Raw genomic sequence first — 17450 nt, 5'->3', positions numbered from 1 at the left:
GATAAATTTTACCTTAAGCACAGATAAAATGAAAGAAAAAACATGTTTGCGTTTGTTCAATAGGTGTTGAATCAAATGGTTCATGTTCAACCTCGCTAAATTTTTTTAAAGTCCATTGTAATAATATTATGCAAAAGAATGTACCATTTTTCAAAAATATGAACATAAACTGTATGTTGTTTGTACTCACTCCCGAAAGGTGACAATTGCGCGCAAGCCAAACTAACTGGATTTTTTCATAACTTTTAACATTCGGTTAAAATTTCAGACAAAAATAAAACTTTATATGTCTGATATTTCGTCATCTAGGAGGCAATGCACCCCGCATCAATTTATTTAAGCGTAGTGCTGTGTCCCCAAATGTAGTGAAAAGTTTTATCTTACGTAACATTATGCAGATTTGTGAGAACATAAGGAAGGATCTTGTCGATAATCCACATTGGGCTAAAGAAAACAACATTGTGATATTTTACTACGTCCGCTTGTCTTCGTCGACCCTAGTTATGGAAATATATATAAACATTTTTAATTTAAAAATTATTTTACCAGTGTGTTAAATGCTTTATTTAAGATTTATTAAGTTAAATGCTTTAGCCGTTTCAATGTTTTTAGAAAGGTAAAATAAATTTAATTAAACACAAAAAAATCACAAAATTGCATGAGAAGAACAAAATACTTAACAAGTTAAGGGATAGTTTTAAAAGACAAGATTCACTTGAGTGCTATCTTATCTATATTTGCCAAATAGAAACCCAATATTCAAAACAACCCAAAATAAATATGTTTGCAACCGAATACGTGATTTGAACTGCTGTAACGCCATTTGCGTATAGTTTCACAAAGCTCCCTCTAGAACGGAAGACAAGCTTAATATATCTTCAGCTTATGATGTTCTCGCAGACGAAATGGTCGTTCGGCAATTTAAACGTAAAGAAATAAATTATTTAAGTTCTGAAAAATTGAAATAAAATGTTCTTACATTTATATTTACGATTCTCCAAAGAGGTTTATATTTTATCAAAACATTTTTCATTGCCACATTTTCGAATTTCTTTTCTAGAAGAAATGTTTTGTAAAATGTACAACTTTAGGTGGTCCTACTTGAACGTTTTAATCTTTGAAATAAATTATTTAAAAAAATTAACAATCGTCAATGATGACAGTTGAATTTTTATAATATAGTTTTTTTTCTAATCAATATTTAACAAATGTGATTTATAAGCAATAATTGCATTGATCTGTTTCAAGGATGCATATCTTTAAAGTTTTGGAGATACCATATTTTGAATTTGCTTTGGACCAAATAGTTATTATGATATTATGGGTTTACTGATCTATACCTTAGAAGAAAAAAATGTTTTACGTGTATATTTAACTTTTCAGAAAAAATATATTGTAGATTAACCGTAAATGTTCAATAGCTGTCACTGTATAGCCTTTTTTTTATTCGATTTTTTTTTCAAATATGGTACAAGTTAAAAAAAACTTATAAATTTATAAACGAATTCAATAAATTTAATCTGGATGATGGGTCTAAAGAGGTAGTAGATATTTCATCGTAAAACTCGGTATGATTTTTTTAAACTAATATCCTAATGTAAAACTTCAAAACGCACTTTTTCTAAGAAACCATATAATGCGTAGAAATCACGATTAGAATATAACCATAATGTTCTAGTTAAAAGTAGGCTGATTGTGCAGCTCGTTTCTAAACAAAGACCAACATTTTTAACCTTAAAAATATATAAGCGAAAAGCGCGCACTTGTTGACATAAATATATGTCATCCAATACTTAGAATTTAAGCAATTAACCTGATTATGCTGGAAACGTTTTTAAAGTTATAAGGAAATAAATTAGAAAAATAATAGGAAAGGCGAAAAAGGAACGCCAGCCCTGAATTTGGGAATCGGGTCACGTTATTTACGGAATTAAAGTCGGCGTATTTGAAGATAAACTCTAATTTGGAAAATTACTGTTCATTTCAAGCGTTTATATAGAAATAAGTCCATTATAGCTAAAGCAAGCATATTTTTTTAAACCAAGTTATACTGAAAATAATTACAGTTAATGATGTAACTTTAGCATTTGCCTTTGCGTTAAGCTTGAAAACCAAAGTTTTGATCGTATATTTTTTGATATTCATTAAAATTAGAATTTATTTTAAGCATAATAATTAAAAATTAAAATTTATAAAAACAAAGAAATTTTCTTGTGCGCAAACTTAAAAAGTAAATTTAATACCCGGGTAGCAATGAATCTTCCACTTTCGTTGAGGTTTCGTTTCGTGGTGAAATTAACGTTGTCAAGTTTTTAATAAGTATACCTTCAACGTTTTAAATAAGTGAATATATCACCAGTTATCAACTGCATAAATATTTCCGTCAATATAACGTCACAATATCAATTTTATCAAGGGTAACGTTTCCGTTAATTTATACTAAAAGAAACAAGTTTGGATTTTAAATAAACTACGTTCGTTTTTATCTTTTCGGTTAAATTATAACCTGATTTTCCCGTTTTTTTTATATCTAGAAAAACAAACAACTCTGCTAACGGTTTTTTTTTCTAGAACACAAATTTCTAACGGTGGGTAAGCCTAAAGCTATCCTGATATTCTCGTAATATGATTTGTACAAGAAATCAATTTTCGGTCTTTTCAACTTTTTTTCTGCCCGGTGGTTCAGTTCTTTAATGCCGAAAGCCAGGAAGGTTTATTAAGCTCGACCCAAGGTTCGTAAAAATTTCTTATGAGCTCGACCCTGCTTTCGCCAAAGCTTAAATTTCAATTAACGCTTTACCGGGAAATTTTATTTAGAGTAGTCTAACTGCGAAGCTGTCACTCAATTAGTTTTTTTCCTAGAACCAATTGCAACAGAAAGTATCTCAACGGTTTCTGTATGAAAAACAACGTGACAAACTCGAAAAAGTATTGTTTTACGCAGTTATTCTCTTTTTTTAAGAGGAAAAAGCCACTTTTAGTGGTCATATTGTCATTTTGGAGCAATAGTTTTGGTAAAAAAGGCAGAATTGCGACAAAGAATTAAAACATTTTCTGCTTTCTTGGACCAGAAAATACGATGAAAATAGGTTATTCAGCAGTAAAATCCTACTAAGGGGTCAAATAGTATTTCCACTTATCAAAAAACCCAAAGCGCACGCTTCTATTCAAATTTATTAGTACCGGAGTCGTTTCGTAGATGTCACGACCATTTCGTGACATATCTGTAAGCCGAAACCACTCGAGTGACTTGACTGCGTAGTTGTTAAAAACATGATTTTCTTGTAATAAACCTAAGCTTAAAAAGAAACGTAGAGCCAAATTGACCTTCAAGGTCAATCAAAGCAGTTGTTATGGAGGTGACTACAAAGTGTGTTCTCTGTGGAAATGAACTACAGTGTAGGAAAAAGAGGTGATTATGCAGTATTAACTGCAAAGGGCATAGATGGAATTCAACAACTTTGTAAAGCAAGGAAAATAAGTCGAATTGACAATGCTGTTCATAAAAAATGATAATCTACCTTACAGAATCGCATTTATTCTTTTAAGGCCGATTACTTGAATTAAATTTCGACAGCTTCAACGTCTCGACGTATATTACGTTCTTTGGAAAATTATTTAGATTTTAATAGTTATTGCCTGTTTTGTGGTGCAAACAATATGAAATATTATTTGGAAAGAAAAGATGATTTTCCGGTTAGAGCCACAGATTTCGAGAAATCTAGTCTTGTAGTGTGTGACCAAAGAAATGATAACTGGGCAGACATAGTTAAGCGACGCGTTGAGTCGGTTAAATATCTACACGCTGCTGACGCGTGTTATCATCAACTGTGCAGTGTTTACTTTCGCGTTCATAAAGTGATTCCGAGATTCAGATACAAAAGGACGTCCGGAAAACCAAGATCGCCAAAGTACTTTTTTTAATGTCGCCAAGTACCTCGAGGAGAATGACGAAGAACAAATTTCCGTAGCTGGAATAGTTTCGAAAATGAAAGAATATTTTCCAGATAATACTGATTTAGAGCCGTACAGTGCAAAATATTGTTAAATATGTAGATGTATTATATATAAATGTAGAAGGCACCAGCTCCCCTTGGGAGAGGAGCTGCGATTCCAGGAAACCGTCCCCTGGCACTTGGATGCCTCCTGACTAGAGCGACCAGTCATATTTATAAAGCTATCTTACTAATCCATGTTCTTTAAGTTATTATACAAAACCCCCGACATGGTGACAGCGGCGGGATCTCCTACTCACTTATGTATATCGTCAAGCGGTTAACTTTTATTTTAACTAATCTTTTTCGTGTTTTAAACCAGTTTTCATTCTTGTATCGCTAAGCCTCGTGGCTTCTAGGCCTCGGTTTTGGCCTTTCTACTTTACATTATGACTACGTTCAAGAGTCCTCAAGTATTTTACTTGGCGCAGATCCTGCTTCGTCGTGGGCTGCGTATAAAGAACGATATGAAATATATTATGTTGCCACGAAATTGGACAAAGACACGTTTTTGAACATTTTGGGTTCAGGCGGTCTTCGTATCTACAAGACTCTCGCCATCGATGAGGTCAAAGATGACCGCACTGTCACAGTGCTTCTCTCTGCTTTTGACAAGTATTATCTGCCATATACAAATTTGACATATCTCCGCTATACTTTCTTCCAATCGAAAAAAACTGCTGCACAAACTTTTGATCAGTTCTACACTGACCTGAAAACGCGAGCTACCCAAATTGTATGTGGAACACGCAATGACAAATTACGTAAAGAGCTGTTGTCAATTCCTACCGTTACGCTAACTGATGCTGTCCAACGACCTCGGGCTGATGAAGTCTCCACGCAAAATGCCAGCACTATGATGTGAGTTGTACATGCACAAAGCCCGGCAAAAGACTGAAAGTTCAAATTTATTTTAAAAATGGGCGCAATATCATAATATTATTATTCTTAGGTATTTTAAATTCATTTTAGGTTTTCTTTGTTTGAAATGTTTTTGACGCATTTGTTTCAAAACAATTTGTTTTATATTTTTCTGTATTATCCATATTGTGGATTGTTCAAACTAATAAACATCCAGAGTGCCCTATATGTGAGCTGTCCATTGCAATTTATAGTGAAATTCTTCACCAATTATTGCATGGCGTTCGCTATTCAGCAGACATCTTTTACGCTTGGGCTTCCGCTGAATTCCAACGTTCAGATATTTATATAAAAATGGCAGTTTTCCGAGAAAAGCCAGAATTCCTACACAGTACTGATGAGCCCCAAAAGGGCGAATCCAGTCTACTGTTGGAATCTCTGGCTAAAATTTTGACTCCTGATTGTTCAAACTCTAAACTTAAACTTCCCTTGGCATTTTAACCAAACTTTCTTTGAAAAAATTATATTTGACCAAACCAGTCCTCGCCATATAGAGAGGGGGTTCAAATCCGAATACCTCTTTAAATTTTCTAGCGTGGGCAGCAAGACGATACTAATATTAGCGTAAAAGCATCATTTTAATATTTTCATTATATTTTATATAAAAAAAATAGAAAGGGACAGTTAAATTTACTAATATAAACACTGGGGGTATAGTTTTTTTTAAATTCAGGCGTCCACGCGCTTTTGCTCAAATTTATTGCCAATAAACTGGTCTGTCAAACGTAACTAAGAGAGTTGGAAGTCACGAGTTTTCTGTTCGGAAACCTTCGGTTACGCAATAACTATACGAAAGATTATTATTAACTGAAATCATTAAGTTGTGTACTTATTGACCTTATGTTACTTATGCTTATATCAATATTATCAAATGTCAAGAAATGCTGTTTGCCGAATACCCCCGATTAAGCGTTCAAAGTTCTAAACAACAAAATTAGAAAAATAATTGGAAAAGCGAAAAGGGAACGCCAGCCCTGAATTTGGGAATCGGGTCACGTTTATTACGGAATTAAAAATAAAGTCAGCGTACCTCAAGCGAAACTCTATTTTGGAAAATTACTGTTTATTTCTTATAAAGAGGTAAGTCAATAAAAGCTAATGCAAGCCTTTTTCAAACAAAGTTATATTTAAGATAATTACTGTTAATGATGTAACTTGATCAATTACATTAAGCTTGAAACCCAAAGTTTTGATCGTGTATTTTTTGCTATTCATTAAAGAAGTAATTTATTTTACACATAATAATTGAAAATTAAAACTTATAAAAACGAAGAAATTTTCTTGTTTAAAATTTAATTAAAATTATTGGTCCCTTTCGTGGTGCTTGAAAACGTTACCACGAAAGTTGAAGACGACTGTAACTACAGCCAGGTTTTGTAAATATACTTAAAGTTTAGAAGTTTCATTTAAATCAAGGAATACCTCTGCGTATTGTTCCCTACCAGTGTGACTGAGAAAAACCATATCACCTCGGGTAGGAATCGAACCTACGACCTTTGGGTTACCGTCCCAACGCCACTACCATTGAACTACCGAGGCCAAGAATAATCAGGCCTCGGACATCCAATTTAAGAATGACTCGATCCGGTTAACATTATTGACGGGATACATTTAACCCGTTGTTGACGGTGCCGTAGCATTTCACGTCAACTAATTTATAACAGGACCTTGATAGCCTGTAGTCATAACATTGAGAATTTATGTTTTGTAATTAATTCCTGCGTAATTATATCGAAAAAATTAATATCAATGTAGAATGTGTTTATACTAAAGGATGACTATCATGATCGAATCCCCCTTCAATCGCGTCGGAGCACGCCAGATTAAGTGGACGAATGAGATACCGCACTGATTTCATTTTTAAAATAGTCATTATCCCTATGAATAAATAACTACATTATTGCGAATGTATCTTATAATAACAATAATTGATATAATTTGAGTTCTTTAACCAATCCTTCTGGGCCGAGTTTGCAAGTTCTCTCCCCACTGGTTAGAGGGCTTCCCTCGAAAGTTCTTCGATTTCCCTCTAAAACTTGTATGAATAAAAATAAAGTTTTCAAACTTTTCTATACGTGGCGCCACGACAATATTTGTGCGTGGAGGAACTTCTTCACCTTTGAACTATTTTAATGGTCTTGCGTTTATTTTCTTATATTTACATGTACTTTCGATTAAAAATTGATAAAGCCTTTTCTTAAATGTTCTCTGGAAATCAATTCCGTTCCAAGCAACTTACAAAGGGTCCTTCAGTTGCTAGTCGCAACGTTTGGTTCAAGTGTACCACTTCTTAAAAAACTTCTCAAAATAAATACTTTGCCCCAATATGATCACTTATCACTCCTATCATTATTTCACCTTTTTTAAGTACTCGTTCATAGATTCAATTAGTTTCTATCGCGAGAGGATTTCATGGAATCCTGGTGTGCCCGCTCGATAAATACTGGATGACTTAGGCCTAAGGTGGTGCTTTGGGTATTAGCCTAGCTGATTTTTAATTTAATAATTATTATTATTACCTTTGCGGAAAGTGTTGCGCTTCTATACACTAGTCTATCTTAAATATCACTAGATTTTCATCGTGTTAAATATACAGTTGCATGTAAGTGTTTAGGAAAAAATTAATAACCAATTAAGGCAATTCTTAAATAAAATTAAATAGAGTAAACAGTTCTTGTCAAAAGTCTTAACTTTATTATGATTGAAGGCCTGATTTTAAATGGTGTTTTTTAAAGAGGAACGGTCAAGCTTTAACCAGTTAGATAGTCCTATAGCCCGTTCAAAACTAAAATTTATGACGAAAACCACATAAAAAATATTAAGTGGTTAATTTTTAATAAAATAATAATACATTTTGGAAAATTGAAAAGCGCGCGACACCAGGTGAGAAATCGGTGAGACAGAAAAACAACAATGAAGCGCTCCCTGCTGAAGACGCGAAAGATTTGTTTTGCACACGCGGCGCGTTCCAGTTATAAGAGACCTTAGCCTAAATTGTGCCTAAAAGGATAGTTCGCAAATCGCTCACTACGGTCCTGCTGGCGCTGACGATACACCTTAAGATGGCGTCGAAAATTCAAACCCAAATACTTGGCGTTATTTTGCGTTTCTACTTTTAAGGCAACCAATATTTGTACGGGGTATACAAACTTCTAGTGTATGGCCCTAAATGGGTTAGAGTGTGCAATAACCGGTGGATTTACCGGGGAGTCGGAATCCCGCTCTTGTAACCCATAAGGGCGGTGGCGCACTGGGAGATGTTAGCTCTGATCAAATGGTCCTATCTCCACATCCGACTTCGGTCAGGTTTGGTCTGGAAACTGAGCTTCGGCTCAGGCTAACGGAGAGAGTCCGTGCAAACTGGCCGCCTCAGCGGATTGGGTAGCCTGCTGTGGGACGGCGAGCCTCCGTATGAGGGCATGGTGGTCCTGTTTCCCGTCCTTTTGGAGTACTCCGCGACCTCCGGTGCCAACTGTGCCGGGTTATGTGGACCGCTGTGTGCTCGTCGTTCGCTTTTAGGAGCTCTCTCCAAAGGGTTTGACTCTTTACCTACGTAGGTAGGGTGTCGGATGGAGTTGCTACAGCATCCACTCTTATTCCCACTGCTGTGTGTGAAGTGGGAAATGGTCCACCCATTTCTGCCCCTTTTGCTGGGTTGAGTGGCTTGCGTCAAAGGTGCGACCATCAGTAGTACGGTACTACTACCCATGCTGGATTTGTCACCTGTCCGGTCTAGGTGGGCGCTGGCGTAGGGCACTTTGATGATAGACTTCCGGTCGTATGGTCTCTGTTACTAGGTACACCGGAATATAAATTCTGACACACTGTTCTCTTACCCTGTGCAGCACCAGAGGCTAATTCAGATCTTTATCTGTGGTGTTCACTAACTGAGGGTTTTATCGACGGTGCGATATATTTAAATTGTAGGGATATGTTAGTTGAAAGTAACTCGAACCTTGTTGCCTTCATCGTATTTCTGCCAAAAAAACTAAGTCATCGAGTCGTCTTCATCGTCGTCCTAAAAAACACACTAACATTACCACACTTCATATTCAAGTCATTAGTCGTCTTCTTTATTGTCATATTAAAAAAATATCACATTCGGCTTTCTTCGAGTCGTCCTCTTCTTCATTGCCGTTTTCGTACTCATCGTAGCCCTGGAAAAAACCCACATTCAGTCATTAAGTCGTCCTTGTCGTCATCGTCGTCCTTAAAAACACTAACATTACCGCACTTAATCTTCGAGTCGTCCTCGTCTTCTTCATCCTCATATTTAAAAAACACACACATTCGGCCTTCTTCGAGTCGTCCTCTTCTTCATTGCCGTTTTCGTACTCATCGTAGCCCTGGAAAAAACCCACATTCAGTCATTAAGTCGTCCTTGTCGTCATCGTCGTCCTTAAAAACACTAACATTACCGCACTTAATCTTCGAGTCGTCCTCGTCTTCTTCATCCTCATATTTAAAAAACACACACATTCGGCCTTCTTCGAGTCGTCCTCTTCTTCATCGTAGTCATAAAAAAACACTCCTAATACCACACTTCATCTTCGAGTCGTCCTCGTCTTCATAATAATAATAATAAAAAACATTACTACATGGCGCTTTTTTCGAGTCGTCCTTGTCTTCATCGTATTTCTGCATGAAAATAAAAAAACCACATTCGGCCTTCTTCGAGTCGTCGTCTTATTCATCGTCGTACTTTCAAAATTTCACTCTTCAAGACCTTCACTTCTACAATTCTTCACAGAGAATTCGTTAAGTCTTCCCGTCACACCAAGATCTCAAATAATTTGTTACATCTCCTTCTTCAAGACCTTAACATTACTGACCAATCTTCATAATCGCATACCATTTGTCTACTCTTCACACTAGCCGAATTGTTCTGAACTTCTTTCTTAAAAAAAAATTCAGGAACTTCACATCACTTACCTTCATCTTCATTGATGTCTTCTAGACCTTCCCATCTCCTTTGGATCTCAATTACTTTTACTCTTCAGAGTTTTCAACAACATCCTTCAGTTACCACTAAAATGTTTCTACTACTTCAATCAACAAATTGCTTCAACAAACTTATTACTAATTTAATTGTGCCTCAACTATTTTATTAAAATGTCAAAAAAACACAAAATTAAAATCAAGCTGTATTATCTTTTTTTTTTTAAATATGTTCTTAATAAACTTCACCAACGGCTTCGGGAGGGGTCCCTCTTGTGCTTTTCCTCTCCTGTCTCTTCGTGGGGTTGGGTTGGGCGGGGTTCTCTTCGTGGGGTTGGGTTGGGCGGGGTTCTCTTCGTGTTTTGGGTTGGGCGGGGTTCTCTTCGTGGGGTTGGGTTGGGCGGGGTTCTCTTCGTGGGGTTGGGTTGGGCGGGGTTCTCTTCGTGTTTTGGGTTGGGCGGGGTTCTCTTCGTGGGGTTGGGTTGGGCGGGGTTCTCTTCGTGGGGTTGGGTTGGGCGGGGTTCTCTTCGTGGGGTTGGGTTGGGCGGGGTTCTCCTTCCTAGTTGTTGTTGCTGGCCTTTTTCGTTGGCTGTGTTTTCGCTTTATCTTTTTATTCTAAATTTCTATCGGCAAATATACCTTTTATCCTACACCCCCGGTATGTATTCAATTTACGGTACGGGGTATACAAATCTTTAGTGCGTGTTGTCTTACCCTTAGAAACCTTTCCATAACTCCACGAAGATGTTTGTGTGATGGAATGTAGATATTATCACGTCACATTTTCCATCCACGTTAAAATCCGATGTGATGTGAGAGGATACATTCAACAAAATAGTTTATAAAGAAAGCACCACAAAACCGCCAAAATTCCTGGAGATTTTATTTGATTCGTACCTGTTTGTTTGTTAGTAAGAAAGATCATATGTTCATAGCAATGTTTCACATTAGTATGTTTTTTAATAAATATTAAATAGTTTACGGTTTATGGTCATAAGATAATAAAGTACGTGAATAGAAGAAGAATATGAATTCCCAATAAAAGGTCATTTAAGAAACGTTTAGCGAAAGATTTTTTTTCAATTTTTATACAGGGTGTCCACTAAAAAATGAACCAGGGTTAATATCTCAAAATCTGTTTTAGGTACGATTTTGAAAGTTTCAAGTCGTATATAAGATCTAGGGGGAAACCTACTGCGAAAATATCGATGACCTTGAACTAAGTCTTCAAGGTCATCCAAAAACTAACTCGAGAACCGTAAGTGTTACAAAGTTGGTTCCAATTAGACAAGTGTTCCACATGACTTTTTAAGTACAAATAGCTTTGACCTGATCGGATTTGACTAATAGGAAGCCGAGAAATGATAGAGGAAAAACAAGAAGTTCGTTAAGCTAATAACGTGTCGAAAGCGAAGTTCGGGAGCTGATAACTCTAAAGATACTTGTGTTAGAGTACTGAAATTTTCTACACATCCTCATCAAGATTGAGGGTCTTTAGTTTAAAAATTTCAATCACCTTGAACCATGTCTTCAAGATCATCCAAAAACTAACGCGAGAACCGTAAGTGTTAGAAAGTTGGTTCCAATTAGAAAAGTGTTCGCATCCAATTTTTCAAACTTGAAGAACTCCCACCATAATGTAACACGAATTGGTTTCAAGTTATGTGCGTTTTCTTTCAATTTTCATTTTAATGATCTTTGTGATTTTGAAAAACAGTTCCTCGACTTCCTATTGGTCAAATTCGATCGAATCGAAGCTAGTTATTCCTACAATGTGACGCGGAACATTTTTCTAATTGGAACCAATTTTCTAACACTCACGGTTCTCACGTTAGTTTTTGGATGACCTTGAAGAAGTAATTCAAGGTCATTGAAATTTTTAAACTAAATACCCTCAATCCTGATGAGGATGTGTAGCAAATTTCAGTACTCTAACACGAGTATCTTTAGAGTTATCAGCTCCCGAACCTCGCTTTCAACACGTTTTCAACTTAGCGACCTTCTTGTTTTTCATCTAGCATTTCTCGGCTTCCTATTGGTCAAATCCGATCAGTTCAAACCTACTTGTACTTAAAAAGTCACGTGGAACACTTTTCTAATTGGAACCAACTTTCTAACACTTACGGTTCTCGAGTTAGTTTTTGGATGACCTTGAAGACATGGTTCAAGGTCATCGACATTTTCGCATTAAGTTTCCCCATACATCTTGTATACGACTTGAAAATTTCAAAATCGTTCCTAAAACAGATTTTGAGATATTCGCCCTGGTTCATTTTTTAGTGGACACCCTGTATAATCAGCGGCTTTAGAAAGGCCAAAGCTCTTGCTTAAATTCGGTTTACTGGAATAAATTGTAATTGGAAAAACGATGTGCCTTTTCTGTTAAAGCTGTCCATAATTTGATAGTGGAATCTTTATAAGCGGCCAACATGCTTCTCCATAGACTTTGAAATGCTATCAAAAACGTAACCTTTTTTTTTTTCACTTCTAAATTTTAAGCGATTTTCATGCCCAAGATTCAGTATTAGGGAGGCTAGCGATAGCTACACGGGTTTGTAATTACTGTCATCTTAAAAAAATCTTCATAATGGCAATACATTACATGGTTTACTCGACAGTAGGTAAAATCCTATCAATGGCTTTGCTTTATTCAAACATTTTTGACCTGACGGCTTTACTTATCGGCTGGGAAGTTCATGAGCTACCCTGTTCCAAAGTTTTAAAATAAAAGTTTTAGACGGTGCCACCTTAAAAGTTTTAAATCTTTTCAGTGTTAATAAACGTATTATTTGTAAATAAATTTGGTTGTGGTGCATTTAATAATGCATAAATAATTATTAAAAAAAATAAAATAACCATAATCTTGTTGGTACTACCAAATTATTTTGACCAAATACCAAATCAAATAACCGGTTTGCCAAATCAAATAGCGCTTAAAACTATTTGTCAAATATTTGATTTCTTGACCAAATAATTTGATATTTGAAAATAGCTAACAAAAGTATTTGATAATATCAAATAGTTTGGTATTTGGTCAAATAGTTCCAAAATCAAATAATTTGGTGTCTTCAAATAGTATTTGCTGATTTCAAATATTTGATTAATTGGTCATATAATCAATTAACAGCTAGAAGTTGTTTGGGTTTTCCCGCCAAAACTTTTAAAGCTGGCGCGCTTTTGCCATTGGCTGAAAAGTGAAAAATTGAAAATGGAAAAATGAAATCGAAAATAAAACTAAAACTTAAAGCAAGAAGCAATATAAGCTGGACCAGTGTTAAAGAAACTTGGTCTGCGGAGTTACTAGTTAGTCTAAGTCTAGTCTTTTAGTTAGATTAATTAATTATTGAAGTTTATTTATGTTAAACCGCCGAACCGGCAATTATAATGCTGTTTAGCCTGTTTTAAATGCTTTCATTTAAATAGTAGATACTTAATTTTAATAGCTCAAGATTAAGACGGATTAAACTTCCACTAATGGTAAGAAACAACTTTAAATTCCATTTCATTTAAACTTAATTATTACTTAATACTTAAAAATAGTTAGACTGATTAGTTTGATGATTAATTGATAATGATTAATGATTATTAAGATAGTCTCATTGATTAATTGATAATTGATTAATGATTAATAAGATAGTCTCATTGAGTAATTGACTTATTGTTAAATGAAATGGAGGTTAAGTTAGTTACTTAACTAATTTAAATTTAAACTTGTTGTAGACCTTAAACCAAGACTCATTGTCCATTAACTTTGAACATTTAAACAATGGCGGACGACGGTAATGAGATGCAGTTTGAGAACAGTCAAGACCCCGACGGAATACCAAGGGCTTCCCATTTTGAAGAAGTATCTACCTCCTCAAATCACCCGAATGATTCGTTAGTACCATTGGGCTATGATAATTTATCAACAGATGGCGACGACGACGACAAGATACCTGAGAAGCGTGTAAGGACCAATATCATTTTTAAGAGATCTTTGGATAATAGAAAAACTCAACTGGCTAGTGCTAGTACCAGTGGACTTAAACAATCTCAAATTCAAATTACTCCTCAGCTAGAGCGTTATGAGCAACCCAATGTGAGTGTATCATTGTCATCGACCAAGTCGAGCCCAGTTTGGAATTACTTTACTGTGCAAAATAAAAATGACACTCAAGCAATTTGTAAGATTTGCGATGCTGGAATTCGAAGAGTAAAAGGAGGAACTTCAGCGATTATAAACCACATAACAGGAAAACACCAAATAGATAAGAATGTTATTTTCCGCAAAGAAAATCAACTACGTTCAGACATTGTAGAACAGCGACAGCTAACTATTTCTGCATGTATTAGCAAGAAGATTTCGTTTCCGAAAAATCACCCAAGAGAAAAAGCCATAACAAATGCCATTTCCAAACTTATAGTCACCGATTTTCAACCCTACAGCGTGGTTGAAGACCAAGGTTTCAAAGATCTTATTCAATTGTTGGAGCCTAGATATAATATACCGTCCAGAACAACCTTTTCAAGAACGATTATTCCCGAAATGTACGAAACGATGATGGAAAACATCAAAGTAATATTGAAACAGGACCTTCCAACGTTGATGGCACTCTCATTTACTACTGACTTTTGGAGCTCTAAGGCGATGGATAGCTTTATGTCTGTGACCATCCATTACATTACGGACACGTTCGATCCAAAACAGATGACAGTGGCGTGTCGACAATTTGGTGAATCACATACGGGGGATAACATCTATAAAGAACTTGTTTCAGTTTTTCGAGAATTTGGCATACGAAACAATTTGAAGAATCGACATGGAAAACTCATCAATGTTTACGCCGTTACTGATAATGGCAGTAAATAAATCCAAGTGGCAGTCGATACCCTGTTTCGCACACTCATAGCAACTGGTCGTAATCAAAGGCTTAAAACAACTCGTAGTTGAATCAGTAGATCAAGTCTTAAGTAAATGCCGCAAAATTGTCGGTCATTTTAAAAGAAGTGCGGTGGCAAAAAGAGCCTTAATAATGACCCAGGAGGAGATGAATTTACCAGTAAAAAATGTAATTCAAGACGTAGAGACACGCTGGAATAGCCAATTTTACATGGCTGAAAGACATATCGAATTAAGAGCCCCTATTTCTCAAGTTGTTCTGAAAGTAGATGAAGTTCCAAATTTGGATACATATGAATGGAAAGAACTTTCAGCCCTGGTAACTGTATTACGGCCATTTGAAGAAGCTACAAGGATGGCTTCGGGCGACTCCTATCCATCGCTATCTCTCGTTTATCCATTACTATCCGGTTTGGAGAATGAGATGCAAATGCTAGCTATGTCTGTTGAAGGTTCGTCAAATATGTCTGAAATAGCTCAAGACGACGAAAATGAAGAGATTCAAGACGACGAATCTGAAGACGAAATGGAGCTGAGACGGATATACGCAAAGGAATTTTTGGTGGCCTTAAAAAACAGATTTAAAGATTACAAAAACGACCAAAACTTACTAATGAGCATGGTGTTAGATCCAAGATTTAAATTGCTTCTATTAGAAAGTAAAGAAGCGCAATTTGTCAAAGATAGTTTACTGAGAAGAATTAAAAGTGTAGTACTTGTTGCGCCCAAAGAAAACGAAAATGAATCTCTGCCACCAACCCTTCAACAGTCTAGCAAATCATCTACCAAAGTTAGGTCTGTGCTTTCCATCTATAGCCAAAAGAAAAAACAGGCTGAAAACCGAAATTTAGAAGATAAAATAGATATGCAAGAACTTGAGAGTTACTTCACGCTGAAACATTTAAATATGAATGAGATGAGTGACAAGACTGACAACGTATACAACTGGTGGAAAACTAACAGCTCTTCATTCAAAAAGTTATCACATTTGGCACACCATTATCTGTCTATTCCGGCTACCTCAGTGGCTAGCGAGAGATTATTCTCCAAATCGGGGAACATATTATCTGAAAGAAGAGAACGGATTCTTCCGGACACCTCAATTAATTGACAACCCTTGCTTCCAACTTTAAAAACGAAGCTCTTTTTAAAGAAATAGTTGGGTAAGATTTATAACCGAAGTCACCTTGATTTCGAAATTGTTTCCGATTTGAAAATATTATATGATTATTCTTTCAGAAAAGCTTCAAAAGATGGTAAGGAAAGACCAAATTAAAACACCAAGGCAGTGAAGCCCAAACCTAAGTACAAAACACAGACAAAGTGCTAACTAACAGGTGATCACTTACTAATTAGTTATTAGTAATTACTAATTACTGTGAAGATCAGTATGAAAGTCTTTTAATTATTATTAATAATAAGTAGTTTAAAAGTGTTTAAATAAAAAAAACTCAAGAAACCAATTTAATGTTAAAGTGTTTAACATGCCTTATAGTTCGTTGTCTGATTAACTAGTCTATTAAATTTCAAATTTGTAATAAGTATTTACTAGCATTAGAGTAATAAAGTTTTTACTCTTGTTAAATTACTAGTGTTGGTTTATTATTTTACTTTTGTTATTTTAACCTTTAAAAAAGTTTCGGAGTGTTTCCCTTAAATTTATTAATTTGCAAACCAAATATGCATATTATTTGACACTACTTGAGAACCAAATAGCCAAATTATTTGACACTACTTGAGAACCAAATAGCCAAATTATTTGACACTATTTGAAAACCAAATTATTTGATATTTGATCTAGTATTTGATATTTGAATACTATTTGGTATTTGATCAAATATTTTTAACCAAATACTATTTGACCAAATTATTTGACTTTTCAAATATTTGATTTGGTATTTGATGATTTCAAAAAAAAATATTTGATATTAGATTTGGTCCCCAAAAAAAGGTATTTGCACACCCCTAAAATTAATTGTAATCATAATCAACATTTAAAAACTTAAGCCTTTGCACCCCTGTACGTATAATTATTCTGGATCGATTAGTTTCTCATATTTAATGTAAGCTATCACAGTACTAACTATTATTACTTAACATTTTTATTAAAGTTATAGGTTAATTTGGTTGAGCTGCTTTTAATAATGTGTACATTGTTTATTAAAATAACCATAATCTTTTTAATTAATTTTATTTCCCTTTTAAAAATGTATTCCTACGCAAGCTTGAATGTGACACAATTAAGAGCTGCAGTATCAAAAATTCCCAGTAACTTAATTATATAGTATCAATTATTATTATTAAGTATTTTATTCATTGTTAACTATTGTCAACTATTAATAAAATTTGGAAATTGGTGCCTCAAAGATAAAAAATAGTATGTCATCTCTCATGGGCTATGGGAAAGATAATCACAAACACAAATCGTCACTAGGACGTCCCTGCATGGTCCATATAGCCCAGCTACGACCAATCCAAAATACGTCACTGTAACTCCAAAAGTAAGTTTTGGGGTGGTCTCTTTGAAAGTAACGGATAATTCGCTGTTTTCCAAGCTCATTTTGGCCAATAACTTTTTGAAAAGAGACTTAAAACGGTTTTAATTGAAGTGAAGTGAAGAGAAGCACATTGTGAAAAACTAAATGAAAAGAGACTTAAAATGGTTTTAAAATTCACAATTTATTTATTTAAAAAATCCAACGTTTCGGAGGAAC

The 17450-nt window shown here is 35.1% G+C and overlaps 1 protein-coding gene and 1 non-coding gene across 2 annotated transcripts; one reads left to right on the top strand and one right to left on the bottom strand.

Annotated features, from left to right (window-relative positions):
• Nucleotides 1-6382: 6382 nt before the first annotated feature.
• On the bottom strand, nucleotides 6383-6455 carry TRNAT-GGU (transfer RNA threonine (anticodon GGU)). The gene has a single exon. It is a non-coding gene; the product is annotated as a tRNA-Thr (tRNA).
• Nucleotides 6456-14869: 8414 nt separating this feature from the next.
• Nucleotides 14870-15847, top strand: LOC149944386 (zinc finger BED domain-containing protein 4-like). The gene has a single exon (XM_090176335.1). It carries the CDS (start codon nucleotides 14870-14872, stop codon nucleotides 15845-15847), a length of 978 nt encoding a protein of 325 aa, XP_090032461.1.
• The last annotated feature ends 1603 nt before the right edge of the window (nucleotides 15848-17450 follow it).

The sequence above is a fragment of the Leiobunum rupestre genome, chromosome 5 (assembly GCF_980474605.1).
Source record: "Leiobunum rupestre chromosome 5, qqLeiRupe1.1.hap1, whole genome shotgun sequence".
Classification (NCBI taxonomy): Eukaryota; Metazoa; Arthropoda; class Arachnida; order Opiliones; family Sclerosomatidae; genus Leiobunum; species Leiobunum rupestre.
This window is presented reverse-complemented; position numbering and strand designations above follow the sequence as displayed.

Excerpts from the sequence above, each read along its gene's own strand:
- LOC149944386 (XM_090176335.1), top strand. The coding sequence starts at position 14,870 with ATGACCCAGGAGGAGATGAATTTACCAGTAAAAAATGTAATTCAAGAC.